At 42.4% G+C, this 21,088-nt stretch overlaps 1 protein-coding gene across 9 annotated transcripts in view; it reads left to right on the top strand.

Annotated features, from left to right (window-relative positions):
- The window catches only part of KANSL1 (KAT8 regulatory NSL complex subunit 1), a 168,145-nt gene that overhangs the window by 143,140 nt on the left and 3,917 nt on the right, over positions 1 to 21,088 (top strand). For 6 of the 9 annotated variants that reach the window (XM_019944325.3, XM_019944328.3, XM_073798200.1 and 3 more), the window contains 5 exons: positions 6,664 to 6,835; positions 15,361 to 15,543; positions 16,023 to 16,211; positions 16,547 to 16,695; positions 20,682 to 20,803. In XM_019944325.3, the coding sequence (XP_019799884.1) occupies positions 6,664 to 6,835; positions 15,361 to 15,543; positions 16,023 to 16,211; positions 16,547 to 16,695; positions 20,682 to 20,803 (815 nt within the window). Of the gene's footprint in view, positions 1 to 5,975; positions 6,617 to 6,663; positions 6,836 to 15,360; positions 15,544 to 16,022; positions 16,212 to 16,546; positions 16,696 to 20,681; positions 20,804 to 21,088 lie in introns of those variants that run through there. The other 3 variants (XM_019944329.3, XM_073798203.1, XM_073798202.1) reach the window with 3 other exon arrangements.

Raw genomic sequence — 21,088 nt, 5'->3', positions numbered from 1 at the left:
GAGGTTCAGTTTTTCCTTTACTAGGGAGAGTGTAGAGTAGCCTACTTTAACTCCACTAGTAAATCAGGATCTTCTGGGGTCTTTTTTGAATGCTCTGTGCCACTTGGCTGGTCGCAATGGAGAAGTCTCCCTGCTTGTGTGAGCTCGGGGAACTGTTCAGTTCACAGCTCCTTCGTTGTTCTTTGCCTGACCTGATGGAGTTTCACCCTGTACGTGGGCTTCTTAGTATTCAGCAAACACTCAAGGAAATCTCATGAAGATTTCTGGAGCTCTTTTTCTGTATGGCTTCCTCTTCTCAAGAATTCTGCCTCATAATTACCAGTCACCTGAGCCTCTGTACTTCAGTCTCTGGGAGTGTATTTCCTCAACTCAGTGAAACCATCACGCTCTGCTTAGAATCCCTCACCTGCTGTGCAGTCTGCAGTGTGCCTCCAGGCAGAAAGCCAAGGCAGTCACAGGCTACCTCATTTGTTTCTGTCTTAAGCTGTGTGTTGTCCGGTTTTCTAGTTTATGGCTAAAGGATAAATACGAGCATTCTATAAGAGAAAAATGCCCTTTTATACTATTGGTTTACCCTTAAGTACAGTTTGTGCAGAAAGAAGCATGATTCATGTTACTTTATCTACCAATTTTCAAACAGTAAGTTGATTTCCTGCCATCTTCCAAGGGCAATCAATAAAGTCTTTGTGGAGGGGGGGGTGTATGATTATGAAGTCATCGACTTAAACGTATTTGAGTTATTCAAGTCATTGAAATTCTTTTCTATGCTCAAATTGTCATTTTTGATTAGTGGAAGCCTCCTCAAGCTTGCTGTTGAGTTCTTTTTTTTTTTTTTTTTCCTTTTTGCTGTTGAGTTCTTTTGACTGCAGTAGTCTTGAGACCTTTCTTCTCTCTCACCATTAATATTTAATGGGAGCCTGTGCGTTGAAGTTTACTAGGAGGGATAACCATAATTTGAGCTGCATGGTTCTCAATGATTTTTGACCTACCTGCCCACCCCCAAGAAACATTTGACAATGTAGTCATTTTTGGTTGTCACAAAAGGTGGGGAGGAAGGTGTTACTTGCACCATGAGTAGAAAGGTCCGGGAAGCTGCTGCTTATTTACAGTGCACAGGACATCTCCCAACAAAAAAATTATCCAGCTCAAAGTGTCAGTAGTGCTGTTGTTGAGAAACCTTGACATATACTAATTTAGCTAGCATTTGTGTAGTGCTTCAATAGTTTGAGAAATCATATTACATTTCCCACAATCCCATGAAATTGGCATTATTGATCCTTTAATAACAGATGCATAAATTTGAGGAGGTCATACAACTAACAAGAAACAAGAATTTGATATCGATGATCTTTATGGTTGATGTCTTTTTTTTTTCTCCCCCCATTATAAGTGAAGACAGTGTACTTTGTATGACTACAAAAATAACAGAGTTGAGACCAGACACTGTTCCCAGTGATATTTATTCTCAAAACAGCCTTATCAGATAAGCAGCTGTTATTATGGATGAAGCCATTACTTAACTTGTCTAAAGTTATACAGCTAGTAAGCAGCAGAGTTAGGGCTCAAACCCAGACAGCCTGGCCCCATTGCCTACACTTTTTTATTTTTTGCGTTACGCGGGCCTCTTACTGTTGTGGCCTCTCCTGTTGCGGAGCACAGGCTCCGGACGCGCAGGCTCAGCGGCCATGGCTCACGGGCCCAGCAGCTCCGTGGCGTGGGATCCTCCTGGACTGGGGCACGAACCTGCGTCCCCTCAATAAAGTCTTTGTGGCCTGCCGATGGACTCTCAACCACTGCGCCACCAGGGAAGCCCTGCCCATACTTTTAACTACTGTATGTTGACACATAATTTTTCTTTTACAGTTTAAACATGTTTGTTTTATCTTTAAATCTTTAATACCTTTGGAATTTATTTTGATGTGAAGTAGGAATCCAACTTCTTCCCACCCCCTAGACCTTGATTTCCCTGATTCATTTATTGGAAAAGTCACCTCCCCCTGACCCTTTCTTTAGTTAATTCATTTAGAAATATTGCCTGTGTTAAACATTAAATTGTCATGTTATATATATTGATCTATTTTTTCTTTTTGTTTAATTAATTTTTCTTTTCCTTAACCAGTAGCATATTTTTTTAAATTACTGTAACTTTTAAAATGTGGTAGGGCATATCACTCCCGTCTACCTTTGCTTATCAGAAAATTTCTGGGAACTTTTCCCCTTGGCATTTATTCTTCCAGTTTGTAGTTTATTTAAGTTACATTTGTCTCTTCTCTCTTCTGTACCAAAAACCTACTGAGTTTAAGATTATAGATTAATCTGTAGAATATTAATAATTAATAGCTTTAAGCTTTGTGCTTAAAATTTCTAGTTAAACTTATTCCAGTATTTTTTTTATTGTTGTTATAGTCAAGAATAGATAGGCTCTTTGGTCACTTGTATGTTTCTAAATAAAAGTTATTTTTAGGAAGATGACACTTGAGAAAAACACCTGAGGTGAGGGAATGACCATGGAGCTAATAGAAGAGCCAAGGGCAGGGGCCTGTGATCAGGAAGTTTGCCTGTCATTTTGGGGAAGGAACAAGGAAGTCAGAGGAACTGGTAGCGTGAGCTAGGAGAGAAGCAGGAAATGAAGTCAGAGAGGGGATAGAAGTGACAGATGGTATAGGGCTTTGTGTGTACCAGTGCCAGAACTTTGACTTTTATTCCTCATGAGATGAGCCATTGGAAGGTTTTGAGCAGAGGACTGGCATGGTCTGACTGAGGTTGTAAAACAAGATTACATCAACTACTGTGTCAAATAACTGGAAGGAGGGACAAGCAGGAAGACCAGTTTGGAGGCTATTTAAGAAACCCATATGAGAAAAGATAGTGACTGCAGTTGAGGTGGTATGAAGTGGTCAGATCCTGGATACATTTTGAAGGCAGAGACGATAGGATTTCATAATTGGTTTGGGGGTATGATAAAGGAGTTTAGGATGAGTCCAAGGATTTACGATTGAGCAACTGGAAGTTGGGAAGAGTTAGGAGCTCAGTGTTAACTCACTAACTCTGAATACCTGTTAAGACATCTAAGTGGAGATGTTGAATGGGCAGTGTGAAATTGTATTAATTGATGTCCTAATATCAAATACTTTTGATATCCAGGAATAAATCCCACTTGCTCATGGTAGGTTGTTTTTATTTTTTTGTGGTTTTAAAAATAAACAAATAAATAAATACATGTGTATAATTTGGCATCTTAATTCTGTGTGTGTATATTTAAAGTTGCCCGAACTGTCCTTCAAAAAAATTCCCCAAATTTATCTCTTAATAAATTAAGATATTTTTATATACTTCTAGGTTCTAGTAACACTTCACAGTTTTTCATTCAAAAGTAAGGTTGGTGTGTAAGTATGTGTGCACATACTTTTTATCAGGTTTTACCTTCAAAAAAATTCCCCAAATTTATCTCTTAATAAATTAAGATATTTTTATATACTTCTAGGTTCTATTAACACTTCACAGTTTTTCATTCAAAAGTAGGGTTGGTGTGTAAGTATGTGTGCACATACTTTTTATCAGGTTTTAAATCAATTCTATTTTTCTAAGAGGACTAAAGAAATCTAATTTTTTTTAAATTCTGATGAAAACTCATTTTTAAAAAAATTATTTATTTATGGCTGTGTTGGGTCTTGGTTTCTGTGCGAGGGCTTTCTCTAGTTGCGGCGAGTGGGGGCCACTCTTCATCGCGGTGCACGGGCCTCTCACTGTCGCGGCCTCTCGTGTGGAGCACAAGCTCCAGACGCTCAGGCTCAGTAGTTGTGGCTCACAGGCCTAGTTGCTCCGCGGCATGTGGGATCTTCCCAGACCGGGGCTCAAACCCGTGTCCCCTGCATTGGCAGGCAGATTCTCAACCACTGTGCCACCAGGGAAGCCCTACAAATCTAATTTCTTTATGCTAGCACCAGCCATTTTAATTGAATAGAAATTATCTGTTCTTCAGTGTTTTTAAAGACTTCACTGAGGACACAAGAGTAGTCTGAGCCCCTGCCTTTATTTAAGGCATGTGTATTGTATTCTCCAGTTAGATGGAATATAAAAATTGTAACATTTAAACATTATAGAAATGCATAATGTGGAAAATGAAAGCTCTCCTTAATCTCCTCCCCACCATCATAACCACGTCAGTGGTTTCTTGCACATTCCTCTATCCTCCTTCTCTCTGCATCTCTCTACATGTTAGTGTTTTATTTGGATAACATTATTATGTCAAGACTTTATTTTTATTTTAACTTGGCTGTGTGTATGTGTCTACACTATTGTATCTTGTATCCAGTTTATCAATTAACTAGTGCTTTTTTGAGGAGTTCTTATATGTTTGCATTTTTTCCTTTTTTCTCTTTATTAGGCCAGTCTTACAGTTTATCTAATTAATTGCTCTGTTCCTATCTAAGCCATTCTTGGGGTGGGTTTGGGAAGAGGGGGAGAAAAAACTCCCAAAGAGCAGTTCTTAAATTTGCTGTTTCTAGCATGTATTTTTTCTTTTGGTAATTTCAGTTTTTATTTTAATCTTTCTCCTAGTTTGTTCCTCTTGCCATATCGTTTTTACTCTACATCCAGTCTATAAAATGGAATGCTGTGCATTGCCCACTTGGAGAGCTGATTGATGTCATGGGTTAATTTATGAGGAGAAAATATACCTCCCTTTTAAGATTTCTTATTCTGATTTTTATATGTTTTTCTAATCTTGTCAGTGTTTAAAGTTTTGGTGCCATTTTTGGATTCTGATTACCTAAATCCTCCCATTCATCTCCTGTGCAGTCTGTGGTCTTTGTCCCTGCCAACGTAGGCCCCTCTCTCTCTCTGCCTCAAAATGTTACCTCCCCCAGAAAGCCAGCCCTGGTTAAATAGGTTGCAAGAGGTATTTTTTCCCAAAACAGTACCAGTTAATGTCTACAGAAGTGTGTGTTCAGTTGGTGTAATTTCCTTTCAAAGGCATCTACAATTGCAGCTTATTAGAATACTTTTACTTTAGCGTAAGTTGCCCAGTCTAACCTTCACAGGGCCTTCTTTGAATGCCACCCATCTATGTCGCTGCAAGAAGGAGGCAGTTGGGCAATGTTGATAAAGACTGCGTTGTTCTCATATTTGTCTTTCTTCTGTGCGTGTCTGTGAAGGCAAACAGCTTTCAAGAGTTGGGTGTGCTGAAACTAAACGCACCTCTCACAGTTGTTACAGAGTTTTGATGCTACCCTTTTGTCTTTATTATGATACTACCTTTGCTCCTAGCATCCCTTGTCATAGTGTCATTCCACAGACAAGTCCCTTCTTCTAGGACTGCATGCTACCCAGATGACTTTTTTGTGGTCATGATTTGGCAAATGCCAGACTTGTTCATCCTAACACAAGAACCTAGGGATCCTGCATTCAGCATGACCTGAAGTTTTCTCCTCAAAGCACAAAATCATAAAAATCCCATTTTGTTTTTAACAGAATTAAATCTTTTGAAGACTTAGATTATTTTTGATTGTGATTTATTTTCTGCGGTACGTGGGCCTCTCACTCTTGTGGCCTCTCCCGTCGTGGAGCACAGGCTCCGGATGCGCAGGCTCAGCAGCCGTGGCTCACGGGCCCAGCCGCTCCGCGGCATGTGGGATCCTCCCGGACCGGGGCAGGAACCCGTGTCCCCTGCATCGGCAGGCAGACTCTTAACCACTGCGCCACCAAGGAAGCCCAACTGTGATTATTTTTGACTGTGGACTTAGCTGGAGAGGTATTTCTTATCCTGCTAACATGTATACAAAGGACGTTTAATGAAAATGATTTCTATCCCATTGGAGTTAATCTAACACAAAGACTGTGGGTATGAACACTCACCATCCCAAATTCATTTTCATTACTTAAGTATGAGCTTTATAACAGTAGATTTTTAGGCTAGGTTAAAGAGTAGCTAATGAGTTCTGTGTAGTCCACGGAAATTTGCCGTGTCGTTTCAGGCCACCTGGAAGTCTTTTTATAGCAGGAGATGTGAAAAGAACAGGAGAGGTATGGTTTGTTATTCATTAGTATGGCTCTTAGGTGGATGAAGTTGCTGAAGAGGGCAAAGTCATGTTCCAGCCAGAAATCTGGAGCCAGCTATTCACCTTAGCAGATGGTGGGAAACCATCAAGGTGGTAGAAACATACAGGTTTTGTAAAGTGTTCTTGGTAAGGACCTAAGGGCTTCACATAACTTGATGTCTTCATGGGAGAAGAAGCAGGTTTACTTAATTACTTTGAAGGTTAATGTGTTGGAGAAATGGAAATCTTTTAACAAACTGGTCAGACTTTTTGTTTGGTGTCATATATGTATCTAGAGAGGGCCTTTTTTTTTTTTTTAGCTTGCAGGTCACTTTTATTTTATTTCTTATTTTATTGAGGTATAATGGACATATAACATTATATAGTTTCAGGTGTACATCATAATGATATTTTGTTTGTTTCCGGCCGCACTGCGCGGCATGCAGGACCTTAGTTCCCCGACCAGGGATCGGACCCGTGCCCCCCTTCATTGGAAGTGCGGAGTCTTAACCACTGGACTGCCAAGGAAGTCCCTAGAGAGGGCCTTTTGAATCTTTGGGATACTGAATGGGGAGCTGGGTTTTTATCAGACACTGAATTGTCAGTTTTGTCTGACTTTTCACAGGTTCACCGGAACAGCACAGTGCGCTCTGGCTGTGATGTGAACCCCTCCTGTGCACTGTGCGGCTCAGGCAGTGCCAGCACCACGCCTCCAGAAATCCACTATGAAGCCCCTCTGTTGGAACGCCTTTCCCAGTTGGATTCTTGTGTTCACCCGGTTCTAGCATTTCCAGATGGTAAGAAAGTCTACATAATATAAAGTCTAATACGTGAGACTTAAAGGGTTCAAAGTGAAAGAAAGTCGGCCAAGATTCTGGTGTAACTCCCAGGTACTGTCAAGGTATTGCTGTCAATAAAGTCTTCTCTTAGAATTTTGCAAATAGATCTCCCAGACCGGAATGTGCCACTAAAACTTCGCAGCTTGCCAAGAGAGAAATTCCCCTAACACTTCAAATGGTGAGGCTAGGACAGTTTCCTCCAGCCACAGCGCTTGGAGCCTGGTCTTGTTATACAGAGTCTGTCTTAAAAAATGTATTATCTATGTGTGCCATGATGTAAAACAGCATGGGCAGCGCTGCTAAGTTGATCTACCTGATAAGCCTCCGTGTCTGCCAATTTTCCTTTTCCACCTCCCTTTTCATAATTGCTTTTCTCCCACTACGTGAAAGTCATTCCTCTTACCTATATTGAGTCTTGCTGTGGGTCTTGCCCCCCAGAGTATAAAAACCTTGGGCAGTAGGGACACCAAAGGAACCATTTCAGAGTTCATGGCTCCTGAAGAAGAATCCTGTGGGAATTAAGTAAAAAAAGTTTTGAATAAAAAATAATGAAGATGGAGGTACATTATTTTTTTGTATATAACTTAAGGCAAGATTCTCTGCCTTTTCTGTCACCTTAAAATAAATATTTAGAGAATTAATAACTTACATCTGAAACTAACATATTGCACGTCAACTGTACAGTATTTAAGTTTTAAAAAGAGAAAGAATTAACAACTGAAATTAGATTTTACTGTGACTGTAGTCTGATTGAATAAGTAGGTGTAAAAGATTTTTTTTAGTTAAGGTAAATATTATATATGTACATGCTGAGGTGTTGGTATAAATAAATATCTTTAATGCATGTAGTATTCTAGAAAATACAGCCTTTACAACTGTCTGAGTTTATGATTTTCTTAAAAACTGTATTTCGGAATTCTCCGGCGGTCCAGTGGTTAGGACTCCATGCTTTCACTGCTCAGGGCCTGGGTTCAATTCGTGGTCGGGGAACTGAGATCCCACAAGCCTCGCGGTGTGGCCAAAAAAATTTAAAAATTTAAAAAATAAAAAATTACATTTCAAATGGTGGGGGTACATGAGCAAAAATGTTGAAAACTGTTCTGTAGACTACAGGAAGCCAGTGTTTTCATAATCTGGATTTGTTTCACTGATTTGCAAATAATCTCATGATCTGGCCCCTCTTGGATCACTGTTATTTTATCTATGTGTTATGGCTTATATGATGGCTGTTTATGACCTTATTTTCCATTAGTTAAATTTTAAGTTCTCTCGGGATAAGGGACCATGTTTTTCTTCCTGCTCTATCCTTCATAGCACCTTACAGATAGTCTGTACAAGTTTTTGAAAGGAGGATAACTAAAACAGGAGTCTGGGGAATGTGAATTATATGGGATGTAAGATTTACTTATTGGCATGAGAAGAAAACCCAAGTTTTTTCTAGCATCAGTAGTATATTATCTTTTTCATAAAAGGGCAGATACTAAATAATTTAGGCTTTATGGATCATACTGGCTAGGTTTAGTCTATGTTGTAACTAGGCAACTCTGCCCATATAGCACAAAAGCAGTCGTAGACCATGTATAAGCAAGTGGGTGTGGCTGTTTCAATAAAACTTTATTTATAAAAACAGTCATTACTGATAAACTATCCTGGAGAATCCCATCTTCTAATTGATCAAACATTAGATGACTGTAATCCCCTCATTCCTTATCTGTTCTTCAAATGACTGGATTCTTTCTTGGTCACCTACATCTGTTGAGCTACTCCAAGCCTTACTATCATGACTCCCTTCAACTGTAAGAAAGGCATGGTATAATATTCTTGCTGCCACATGACTTCTAGTAAGAGTGGAAATATTTAGAGAACTTGAAACATAGGGATAGCAAGCTAGGCAGGGGTTTAGGTCAGGAGTAGTGGAGCAGTAAATAAACTTTAGAACATGATGAGTAGAAAACACTACAACATCCTCCTCTGTACTTCAGGTTCCAGAGTCATTGACATTTACCCTTTCTTGCCATTTGGATTATAACTTACATAACTTAAGATAATATTTATATAGTGTTTTATAGTTTACAAGCACTTTTCTTATACTTGTTTCATTTGCTTCTCTCAGTACTCTTATAAATTTACTTCAGTTTTACAGATCAAGAAATAGGCTTAGAGAGGTTGTGGTTTATCTCAGGCTACATAGCTAATGTAGAAGGCTCCAGAATTCAAACCGAGGTCATCTGATACCTGTCCTTCTTTTCACTATAGTTCATGTTTCTCCCCAGCCAGGATATTAAGAGAAGTCAGGTTTCTACCTGTTTCCAGACTGTAGCTACAGAGAGAGACACCAGGATGATTTGGGAACATTTCTTGAGTTAATCTCTCAGGATTACAATATTGAATTGTATGGTCTCATATTTGAATAAAGAAGGCTGAAGCCTATAGTTATATCCGATTCTGATAAGGTCTCTTCCATACTCATTGAATATCAGTTGATAAATATGTTGATCATTCCTTTGTCAGCAGTATTACCATGTATAGTTGTGAATTCTGTCTCCCATCCCCTGATCAGATATGCCCGAAACACTTGCCTGGCGTCTCCTGTTCCATCATTCAGCATCTCTACTAGGAGGTACCCATTCCCTATTAACACTTTCTGTTCTTCTGACTGCATCGTATCTATAAATCTGACTGCTGCCCTTACACTTCCCCACTCCATTCCATTCCAAGCAACTATAGGTAGCAAATGAGGGGGAAAGGAAGGAGACCCCTTTCTATGGTCTCTGTGGTCTTCATTTTCCTGCCTGCCGTTTCTCTGTGTCTGTCCTGTCTCCCCCACCACTTTTTCCCCCTCCTGCCTTTCCCCCTTCTCTCCCCTCTCTCTGACACACACACACACACACACACACACACACACACACACACACACACACACACACACACACACACACACACACACACACACACACACACACACACACACACCCCACCCCCCGCCCCCCCCCCCTCCTAACCATGACATTGGGGTTTGGACAAGCGAGTTGGTCATTAAACTCTACTTTAATGATTAACATATCTGCCTATGGATAAATTAGACTTTCTGTGGGTTGATTCGGGGACCTAATTAGTGTATCTAATATTGTGACTATCGGGGTAATTTTGACTTGATCCAGACAACTGCCACATTCAGAATGCTATCTATTTGTAAACTGGAAGATTCCCAGGGCCACAAAGATGGGAATAGCACCTCCTAAAGTATTGAGATGCCCCAAATATCTCTGTGTAGAATAGTGAGTAATGGTGAAGACTAGCAGCCAGCACCCTGTGTGGGTCAGACGTGCTCCACACCTGACTTCTGCGCCACCCCTTTGCAGCCTCTTCTCTAGACTGTATTTAAAGACGGCGGGACTTCCAACTTTTCATTTTCGTGTAGAGTTTTACTAATGTTTCCTAACCAGTTTGTGTACTTTGTGAGGATGGGAACCAACTGCAGCTCTTAATCTTAGAGTTCTATCTTCCATCTTGCCACACCTCAGCCGCTACCATTAATTTGAGGAACTGCTGCCTGACTGGAAGGTGGAGACATTAGGGTGTGATAACCCTTTAGTACTCCAGAAAGAGGAGCTTGTTTCCTTATTACCTCACTTAATCAAGCCAGTTAATCCTTAGCTTGAAATGTAGAGGATGTATATAACCTTGGGGAAAAGAATGTTTAGATTTAGGTTTGTGCTTAATAAGAGCACCACCTGCTGGCTGTGAAGATCAATGCTCTTTTGAGAGAGCTTGCCAAGACAATTAGCTGTATACATGAGGCCACTGCACCTTACCAGCAGGAGGAGGAAGTGAGCATTACAAAACACCACAAGAAAGTGTTCTTGAGAAAATGGTGGAAAGTAATGAGTAAAACAGGTTAATCTTGGAGTGTCAGACCCTGGTGGGCCTGAAGTTAAAGTCTTTTCATTTTGTTTGAGGAAATAGTAACCTAAGATGATGTTTTCTGTCATTGATCTGCATTTCAAGGATCTGCACCTTCCTGTTTGATAATATACTTTAATAGCCATTACCTATGCAGGCATGCAGTGTGTGGAGTCCTCTAGCTGAATGGGTCCCTACTGTGTTCTCTTCCATTTTTACAACTCTTTGCTTACTTTCAGGTCCTCTATATCCAATCTGTTTCAGAGTTGTAGCTCTGTAGATCCCAGGTGTTATTACTCAGAACAGGAACTCAGACCAGCAATTCCTAAGAGATCATTTTTGTTCACTGACTGGGGGGTTTAACTTGAGTTTCTCTTTACTCATATAAAAGCAGTTAAAACACAGCAAACTTCTAGCAGCCTGAGTCCCTTAAACAGTTTGTTATTATCCCTAACTGCTTACTCAATGGGCTTATAGGGGAAATTGCTCTTGGTTCTGCTTAGTACCTCAGCTCCAGAGCACAAGGCAGTAGTGGTCTACACTGTGCCAGCTTCCGCTTCAGAGCATTTAAATGAGGGGAGGGGATTAAGAGTGGAGTTTTAGTTGAAGACTCATTGATTTAACATGTTAGAGTTGAGAGATCAGTAGTCATCTGGTCTAGCAATAACATATAAATGTCTTTTCTCTCGTGCTTAACTCGAATTGATTGATGTTGTCTGTATGGATTTAATTAACTAGTTAATTATTTGAGATGGGTCTAAGGTCTTGGGGTACAACAGAAAGAATGTTGCGAGTAGCCTGTGCCTGCAGCAGACAGAAGAGGAGAGAGCTAGAGCATGTGTGCTAGGATGTTACCAGCTCTGATCAAGTCTTGCTGCCTCATTTTACAGATGAAGAAGCTAAAGCCCAGCTAAGTGATTTGTTCTTGTTTTCTCCTACTCAGTGATGGGACGAGGACCCGTGTCTAGGACTACTAATTTCCACCATAACCATATCCTATTTCCTTTTCTCCCTGGCTTAATTTTCAGGTTTGGGAGCACAGTGACTGTGGAAAATAAAAGGAAAAGACAGTGAAACTACTATGCTTTTGTAGTCCCATTAAACAGCCTTTGCAGGCTTCCTTGGCAGTCCAGTAGTTAAGACTCCATACTCCCAATGCAGGGGGATCGATCCCTGCTCAGGGAAGATTCTGCATGCTGCGTGGCATGGCAAAAAAAAAAAAAAAAAAAAAACTTTGCCAAGGGGGAATAACTCTCCTGCTGACCAAGGGGTATCCTGGGATATAGAGGAGGTGCTCTACCACTTCTTGAGCCTTCTTTATACCTTCAAGCTCAGCCCAGCTTTCAGAATTCCTCTAGACGATGCTTTATTTCCTATATACTTTTCCCCAACCACTCTGAGTTAGAGCAAGGAATTTTTACCACTAATACCTCTAAACTTAATTCTTAGTTGGGAAATCTTTTTTTTTTTTTAACATTTGACCTTTGGGGGGGTGGGAAAATCAAACCATTTTATTGAGGGCCTTGGGTGGGATCTAAGGACTGGGAGTACAATGAGCTCTGATATCGTTGGCCTGGCTGAAAGCTGATATATTTGTGTTAAGGTTTGGGATAGGTGAATTTGTTTTTAAGTGTAGAAAAGAAAGAATGATTATGGGAAAAAATTTCAGGAGATAGCACTGTTCCCAGAGATGTATCTTGTTCTTTGAAGTGTCATGAAATACATGGTCTGTGCTATAGGAAGGAGTTTCTTTTTTACACTGCAGAACTCTTTTGAAAAATATCCTGTACTCTCCAGTTCCTTGGGAATAATTTGAGAAATATCAGATTTCACCCCAGGATTAAACTGCTCCATTCTCTGGGCCAAAGAATAATTTCATGGTGTAGTGGCTAAGAGTATAGGTTTTAGGATTTTACAGACCTGAGTTTGAATGTTGCTTGTTACTTACTAAACTGTGTAACCTTGACAGTTAATTCACCTTTCTGGATCTGTTTTTTCGCTTTAAAGGGAGCATAGTAATGTTTACATCATGGAATTGTTACGAAGATTAAGTGCCAGCCACAGTATAATGGGTTTAGTAAATGTTCATTTATTCCCCTTTTCTTTGCCCCCCATTCCTAGCTCAGATTAAGCACATCAGATTAAGCTATCCTCCCTGGGCACCAAAACCCCAATAATGTTTAGAAAATACACTAAATAAACCTCTAACAATTCTGAAAAAAAGAAGGCATGCCATTGGTGAATAGAGTTTGGAGTGATTTTTGAAAGCTGGAAAACAAACAGGATAACTGTGAAGAAATAAAACTAGAAAAGAGGGGAGCCCAAAGCACATGCTTTTGAGTAAACTTCTATGGGGTAGGAGCTGGTAGGGGAAGGTTCTTTGCCCACAGTGAAAAAGGACACAGAACTACGGATGGGACCTGGGCATTTGCCTGGGTGATAAGTTTGGACTTGTTTTGGAATATAGCTAGGTTGGATTTTTTCCCCTTTTCCATAAAGCGGTGGTGTTTCATTCTTTGCTACAGCAGCGGGTATGAACTCAGGGGCTGGGACCTTTTTTTTTTTTAAATTTGTTTTATTTATGTTAGTTTTGGCTGCATTGGGTCTTCGTTGCTGTGCCTGGGCTTCCTCTAGTTGCAGCGAGCAGGGGCTGCTCTTTGTTGTGGTGCAAGTGTTTCTAATTGTGGTGGCTTCTCTTGTTGCAGAGCACGGGCTCTAGACATGTGGGCTTCAGTAGTTGTGGCATGTGGGCTCAGTAGTTGTGGCACACGGGCTTAGTTGCTCCATGGCATGTGAGATCTTCCCGGACCAGGGCTCAAATCCACGCCGCTTGCATTGGCAGGCGGATTCTTAACCACTGTGCCACCAGGGAAGTCCCAGGGGCTTGGACTTTGACTATGTCCCAGGTAGTTAATGATTCCCAGGAGGAACTGGGAGCTAAAGAGAGATGTTCTGGTCTTCAGATTAAAAAGGACCATGGAAAGTTTTTCAGAACCCTGAAAAAAGACCCACACCTATATCCATGGTGGTGAAGTTTCAGAATGAGACTATAAAAAGGAAAAATGTAAGTTTCAGATTGCCACTAGAGGTTCTACCCAGAATAATAGGACAAGAAATAGAAATAAAAGGCATACAAATTAGAAAGTAAAACAGCTTTTTGTAAGTGACATACTTGTGTATGTAGAAAATTCTAGGGACAACACAACAACAAACAAAAACTTCATAATGGATTTAGCAAGATCACAGGATATAGGTCACTATATTAAAAATTACTGTATTTCTACATACTAGCAGTAAACAATTATAAATTGAAATTTTTAAAAGTGCTATCATGTATAATGTCATCAAAAATATCAAATTAACAAAATATGTATAAGAACTGTACAATGGGGACTTCCTTGGTGGTCTGGTGGTTAAGACTCCACACTCCCAATGCAGGGGCTCAGGTTTGATCCTCGGTCAGGGAACTGGATCCCGCGTGCTGCAACTAAGAGACCTGGTGCAGCTAGCTAAATAAGTTAATGAATAATAAATAACTTTTTTTTTAAAGAACTGTACAATAAAAACTACCTAACACTGATGAGAGAAAATTACAGAAATCCTAAATAAATGGAGAGGTGTACCACGTTCACTGATTGAAAAGACTCAGTATTAGAGTTCTCCCCAAATTGACCTATAGAGTACCACAACAAGCTTTTTTCCCCCAAAAAAAAGTTTAAAGGAAGAAACAGAGCACCTACAAGTGAATGAGTCAGATTCCATCTTATTGGTGACACTGTAGTAATAGCTTTAAAGTCTGAGAGAAAACTGGTTTTAATCTAGAAATACTATTTCTAAAGAAATTACTCAAGGCCACATTCTTAGGAAAATAAAAGAGGAAACTAACAAAATGGAAAGATGCAAGAAACAGTGGTGAACCCCCAAAGAAGGTTAAAAAATTATAATTAAGTCTAAAAGATTAATTTACGATATTGAATATTAACTAATCCACTTAAAAACCTAGGTAATCCCCAGGTGGGAGGTGGTGAGGGTCTGGAGGAAGGAGCGGGGAGAATAGTATAGTTCTTATTTAGGGGAAGATGTAGTACCCAGTACAGTGTCTGATAAAATAATAGACGGTAAGTAGTTGTTGAATGAATATATCCTGATTAACTTTATGTTGATAGAAAGAAGTAGGTCGAAATATTTCAGTTTCTACAAGGATAAGAACAGGATGTTTATCAATCTTTCAAACCAGTAAAATTAACAGACTTGGTGGAACACAGGAACAAAGAAAAGTTCATCAATCTAACAAAAGGTGTTTTAGATTTTTTTTGTTTGGAACTTGCAAATAAAAGGCAATAGTGACTTGTCTGTGAATAAAAGAATGACCTTCAGTAAAGTTCCAATAAACAGATCTTCCACTTGACAGTGCTTGCCCTGCTTGGGTCATCCTGCCACTGGGTAAATAAAAGAAGGGTGCAGTGTGGGTCTTGCTCACCGGTGACCTAGAGTTGCTGTGAACACGCCTCACTTTGTGAGAGAAGAGCCCAGAGCCCAGGTGTCTGGACTAAAACCGCAGTGTTTTGTGTTTCTTGCAGATGTTCCCACAAGCCTGCACTTCCAGAGCATGCTGAAATCTCAATGGCAGAACAAACCTTTTGACAAAATCAAACCTCCAAAAAAGTTTTCACTTAAGCACAGAGCACCCATGCCAGGCAGTCTCCCTGATCCAACTCGTAAAGACAGGCACAAGTTGGTCAACTCCTTCCTGACAACAGCCAGTAAGTTTCAGGGGTCCAGAGAGTCCTCCAATTACTTTCCTATTCCTTTTATGTTCTTAGGTTACTGGTATGGCTATGGCACTGTGTCGGGGTTGGGAGAAGCAGTTGACTGATGTAAATTCAGCTCACAGTCGTCTTTTCCTACTTGTCTTAGATGCTCTCGGATGGACTGTGAAAGCTATTCCAGACACCATGTATCTTGGGGCTCAGTGAACAGCCACCTGTTCCATGGCATTGGATCCATCTGTGGGCAGGCTGTCTTCTGTAGTCTGGTGTCACTTTTTTCTGGTTGAGAGCCCTGTGGGCTTCCTGGCCTGTTTTGGCCAGTGTGTTATTTGCCAGAAGCGTCAGTCCCAGAGGACTGTCCTGCTGCCCTGGGTGTCTATCACTGACCTAGAGAGAACTCAAGAGCTCGGAACTCAAATAAGAAAAGATTGAGAGGAGGTGTTTCACAGCTCTTTTTCTGTTCCCCTCTTCAGAGCTGTCCCATCACCAAACCCGGCCTGACAGGACCCACAGGCAGCACTTAGACGATGTGGGGGCCGTGCCTATGGTGGAGCGAGTGACAGCGCCCAAAGCAGAGCGCTCGCTCAACCCGCCGCCACCCGTGCATGACCCAAACCACAGCAAAATGAGATTGCGAGACCATTCATCCGAGAGAAGTGAAGGTAGGGCCAGGCCCGGCACCTCTGCCTTCGTTTGCACCTGCTCAGGGCTTTCTGGGGCAGCCTGGGCTTCTTATAATTGCCCTTAGCTTTGTCCTTCACTTTCTAGGAAGGCAGAGTAGAGGGGCCCTACTGCTTCTAAGTGTAGGTCACTTCTTACTCTGTAGCAACCTCTGCTCCATCCCTACCTCCCGTCAACCAGTTTGCTTCATCTTTTTATCCTTTAGGCTTAGAAAGCATTTTTGCCTTTACTGCATATTGCTGGCATTCCTGGCTTGTGCTGGAAGTAGAGCAGGTTGAGGTAGCCACGTCTTCCTCTTTTCTGTTGACTTCTGCAGTGTTGAAGCATCACACGGACCTGAGCAGTTCGAGCTACTTGGCGGCCACCCACCACCCACCACACAGTCCCTTGGTGCGACAGCTCTCCGCGTCATCAGACACCTCTGCACCCACCAGCTCTAGTCCACAGGTTACAGCCAGCACGTCTGTAAGTACCTGCGTGGAGTTGGACAGCCCCTCTGCAGTGACAGCTCGTTCCAGTGGGTCTGGAGGACAGTGTAGAGAGAGGGTTGTAAGGGCCAGGGCAGTTATGGGGACTCGACTCATCTTGGCGTATTTGTCTTTTTCAAGTCAAAGTGGTGCTATTTGATCCTCCGTTACATTGTTTTCCTTGAGTTGTTTTTCACAGTAGACATGGATCTGAGCTGAGCCAGCCATAGAAAGCTTGATGCAGAGACAAACTCTTGGGTGATCTATGACTATTCAGGATGCGTGGGACTAAGTTTCACACAGAACTCAACAGTATCATGACTCTAACTCTGTTGGGCTAAGTAAACATGAGAGGAGGGATAAAAGAGAGATGCCTGTGGGCATTGGAGACGTTTGATTTCCTTGTTTTTACTCTCCTGGGGAGTGGAGCTGGAGTGCTGAGAATAAACACTGGGTGTGTTAGGGTGCTTGCAAGGGAAGCGGGACATAGAGCCCATGTTTTTTACGTGTACAGAGCAGAATTACAGATCCAGCAGGCCACGCTGGCAGTACTGACATGTAGTATGCTCATAACGGCAGGCTCTTTGGCCCCTGATCCGCTTTTGCGGTACCACACTCCACCCCGAAAGCTGTTTGCATGGCCATTCCAGACATTAATATCATTCTAGTGTTTTAATTACTCAGTGTGTGCCTCCTTGAACACATACACCTGTAGCTGCTTTGTGCCCACTAAAAGGGTCCTTTATATAGTAATGATAATAATAATGGAGATGGTAAAAAATAAAACAATACAACTGTAATGTTTGTTGTGTCAGCGCTGAGTGCATTATGTGTGTTACCTCATTCGATCCTTTAATGAATGCCCTTTGAGGCGTAGGTGGTATAAAAGATTCCCGTTTTGTTGGCAGGGAAACTGAGTCTTTCCAAGGTTAAGTAAGCTGCATAAAGTGAGGTGACTTGTGAGGGTGTAATTGTGATTCAGGCCCAGGCAGTCTGACTGCAGAGCCAGTTCTCTTACCATCACGCTGCACAAAGAGAGCCTAGGTTGGGGCATTACAGAGGTGACTTATACAGGTGCTTTGAAGCCCCTTCAGAGCTTATATCAAGAAACTTCTAAGCCCACAAAATGTGCTCACTGAGCTGTGATCAGGTAGGAATTCTTCACATTGTCTGTCTTTACTCTTAAAAATCAGAGTCTTGGGCTTCCCTGGTGGCGCAGTGGTTGAGCGTCCGCCTGCCGATGCAGGGGACGCGGGTTCGTGCCCCAGTACGGGAAGGTCCCACATGCCGCGGAGCAGCTAGGCTCATGAGCCATGGCTGCTGAGCCTGCGTGTCTGGAGCCTGTGCTCCGCAACGGGAGAGGCCACAACAGTGAGAGGCCTGCGTACCGAAAAAAAAAAAAAAAAAATCAGAGTCTTTTCCAAGTGACCTCCTTGTTCCTCCCCTCCCCACCCACAAATTTCCATAGGTGGTGTAGTATCTATCACTAACTCAGTTGTCCATTAGTAGGGGGTCTCAGAAAAACCAAACTATTTTAAAGAGGCGAATTCTAATAGAAGTCTTCTCTGAGACTTGGTGAGACGTCAGTATTTTTTCACCTGCCGCCCTCTTGTGCCTGGAGAGTGTAAACTTAGGCCTGGATCACTTGAAATTTTTTACTTATTGTCTAATGAGTACAAATTTTGTATATAGCACTGTGCTGACCCTTAAGGCTCTTGCTGCCGGATTTTTTCAGAGAATCTGGATTTATATAATAGCAAGAAGAGTGATAGGCCGGGTAGTTAAAATAAGGTAGAGAAGCTACAAGACACTGGAGAAATGGTGGGGGAGGAGAGGGATGGGGTGTATGTGGTAGTGCTCCCACAGAAAGCCACAAGAGCTGATAGACGCACCAGAATCGCCTCCATGGCCTTTTTTCTTTTCTTTCTTGGAAGCCCTGGATATTCTGATTTGGTAGTTAGAAGAGAGGGGCCCCCGCACCTGTTTCTTCTTTTTCAAATATACTCCTCATCGTATGTCTGATGTGCAGCCAGGTGTGGGAACCACTTTCCATTCCCATCACCTGCCCTCCACCTCGTTCCAAACAGGAGAAAGTAGTTAAGTTAGATCAAATGAGTGCCTCATGGAATTGGGAAATCTAAATGTAGGGTGGGAGCTGGAGCCTGCTGAACCCCACAACCCGCTCCTGTCCCTTTGCCTTGAAGACACTAACAGCAGGCCCAAGGAGGTTCAGGGAAAGTACATTCCTGTTTCTGCCAGCAGTTTCACATTCATTCTTTTTTTTTTTTTTTTTGTCGTACGCGGGCCTCTCACTGTCGTGGCCTCTCCCGTTGCGGAGCACAGGCTCCGGACGTGCAGGCTCAGCGGCCATGGCTCACGGGCCCAGCCGCTCCGCGGCATGTGGGATCTTCCCGGACCGGGACACGAACCCGCGTCCCCTGCATCGGCAGGCGGACACTCAACCACTGCGCCACCAGGGAAGCCCTCACATTCATTCTTGACCAAGATATAGGGAAAGCTATCTCTTGAGGCTTTCTTAAGGTACACTTCTTGTAGTGGGGTGTGTAAGTTCAGCAGAGATGTGGCAGAAGCCTTTGGGTGTGAGGTCACTAATCCTCAGCCAGGCAAGACTTGCAAAAGTCTCTTCAGCCATTTTGGTTAACCAGTTACCCTAAATTTGTGAAGTCAGTGACAGTCTATTCTTAGACAGAGGAGAAGACTGGGATGAAAAAGACATTGTAATAACCTGAAATCGTAGGTGACAGCAGCTAAAATCCTGGCCCAGGAAACATTGCCTTTCAACATTTTCTGAGAAGGTCCTGAAATGATACGATGAATCAGTCATAGATCCCCCTCTGGGAACAGAGAGTAGAGAGGTCAGCTGTAGGGAACAACCTCTTCCCCATCTTCCTTCACTCTGGGCTGGCCACACTTGGTGGTTTGGGTTTGAATGTAGCCTCTTAGTTGTCTGCAGCTGTATTGTCACCATGGCAGCATGTTTGTCATCCCACTGTTTCACTCTGGGCTCTCACGGCTCAATCGCCGGTCTCTCTGTTTCAGGGCAGGGTGTTTGCTCTCTGGGCACAGGCAGCTCGTGGACATGCCCCTCCATCTAAGAAGCCATGCCCTTTGGCTCCCTGCTTTATTCCTCCGTCGATCTCCCGCTTGCTGCAGATACCCGCCGCCGCCTCTGATATTGGATCCTTGTTAGTCTTCTTTCCCAAGGGTTTGATCTTAACTTCCTATAGGAGTGAATTTCCTTTCTCCAGGAGTGTGAGCTGTACAGCCAAGGCTTCCCTCCACTCGTCTCTGTTGATATAGCTAGAACGCTCTTAGCTCTTTCCCTCAGAATAATAGCCAGAAGGGGAAATCACATAAGGGCTGAGCAGATGGTTGGTACAGATTTAGCTGAAGAGTTCAGATCTACGAGAAGGAGGTGCTTCCATGACAACCAAGGTTAGATGATCCATTGAGCTGGGCCTGTCCTTTGGGCATCTTTCAGGGTAGGGGAATTCATCTTTTTAACCCGAAGAATCACCACCAGGCTGAAGCATTGCTTTTAGGATCCCCCATGGGTCTGTGTCATAGACAGAGATAAAAGGGGAAGCAGAAAGGAAGATTTAGTTGGGGTTGTTAATAAGGCTGTGCGTAGAGGAGTAGAAACCGTGGCAATTGACTCAAGGCCCCGGGATACCCACCCCTGTAAGCTTCAACAGAAGTCTCTTTTCACGTGAGCCCATGAAGAAAGAGGGTGCAAGTGAGACTTGTGGACGGAAGATACTCCTCAGGACCGCTTAGTATTTCCCCTGTGCGCTTTGCTGTTGGGGGACTGTCTCCTAGGTGCAAGCAGCTCTGCCATCCCTGCCTGGGCCCGACCCAAAGACCCAGATTCCTGGTTATTGCTGATCCTGTTTTAAATCTCAGATGTATAATTTGAGGTACGTAGAATTGTTCCTCCCTCTTAAACTTGCCTTTGTCTTACAGCAGCCAGTAAGGAGGAGAAGGGGAGAGAGCTCCTTCGATATTAACAACATTGTCATCCCAATGTCAGTCGCTGCAACCACCCGTGTAGAGAAGCTACAGTACAAGGAGATCCTTACTCCCAGGTAAGAGGCCCTGGGTGATGCGCTCTTCTTGCTGGTCTTGCTGTCGTTGCCCTTTTCCCTCTCCTCTGGTCACTGAGCTTTGGGGCCTAGCCTTGGCTGTTGTCTTCTCTTTAAGAGAAGGTCTACCTGATCAGAGTGAAATTATTTCTTTACATAATTTTCTTCCATTATATGAGCACCAACCAGACCACAGGCCACAAACTGGCTATAGCCATGTTTTGTTTGATGCATACAAATATGTTTTAAAATACTGAATTTGTTGTTAGCATCAAAGCAGGATTTCAC

Source organism: Tursiops truncatus, chromosome 20 (genome assembly GCF_011762595.2).
Source record: "Tursiops truncatus isolate mTurTru1 chromosome 20, mTurTru1.mat.Y, whole genome shotgun sequence".
Taxonomy (NCBI): Eukaryota; Metazoa; Chordata; class Mammalia; order Artiodactyla; family Delphinidae; genus Tursiops; species Tursiops truncatus.
Note: the sequence above shows the minus strand (reverse complement) of the source record. Positions and strands in the feature narration are given on the sequence as shown.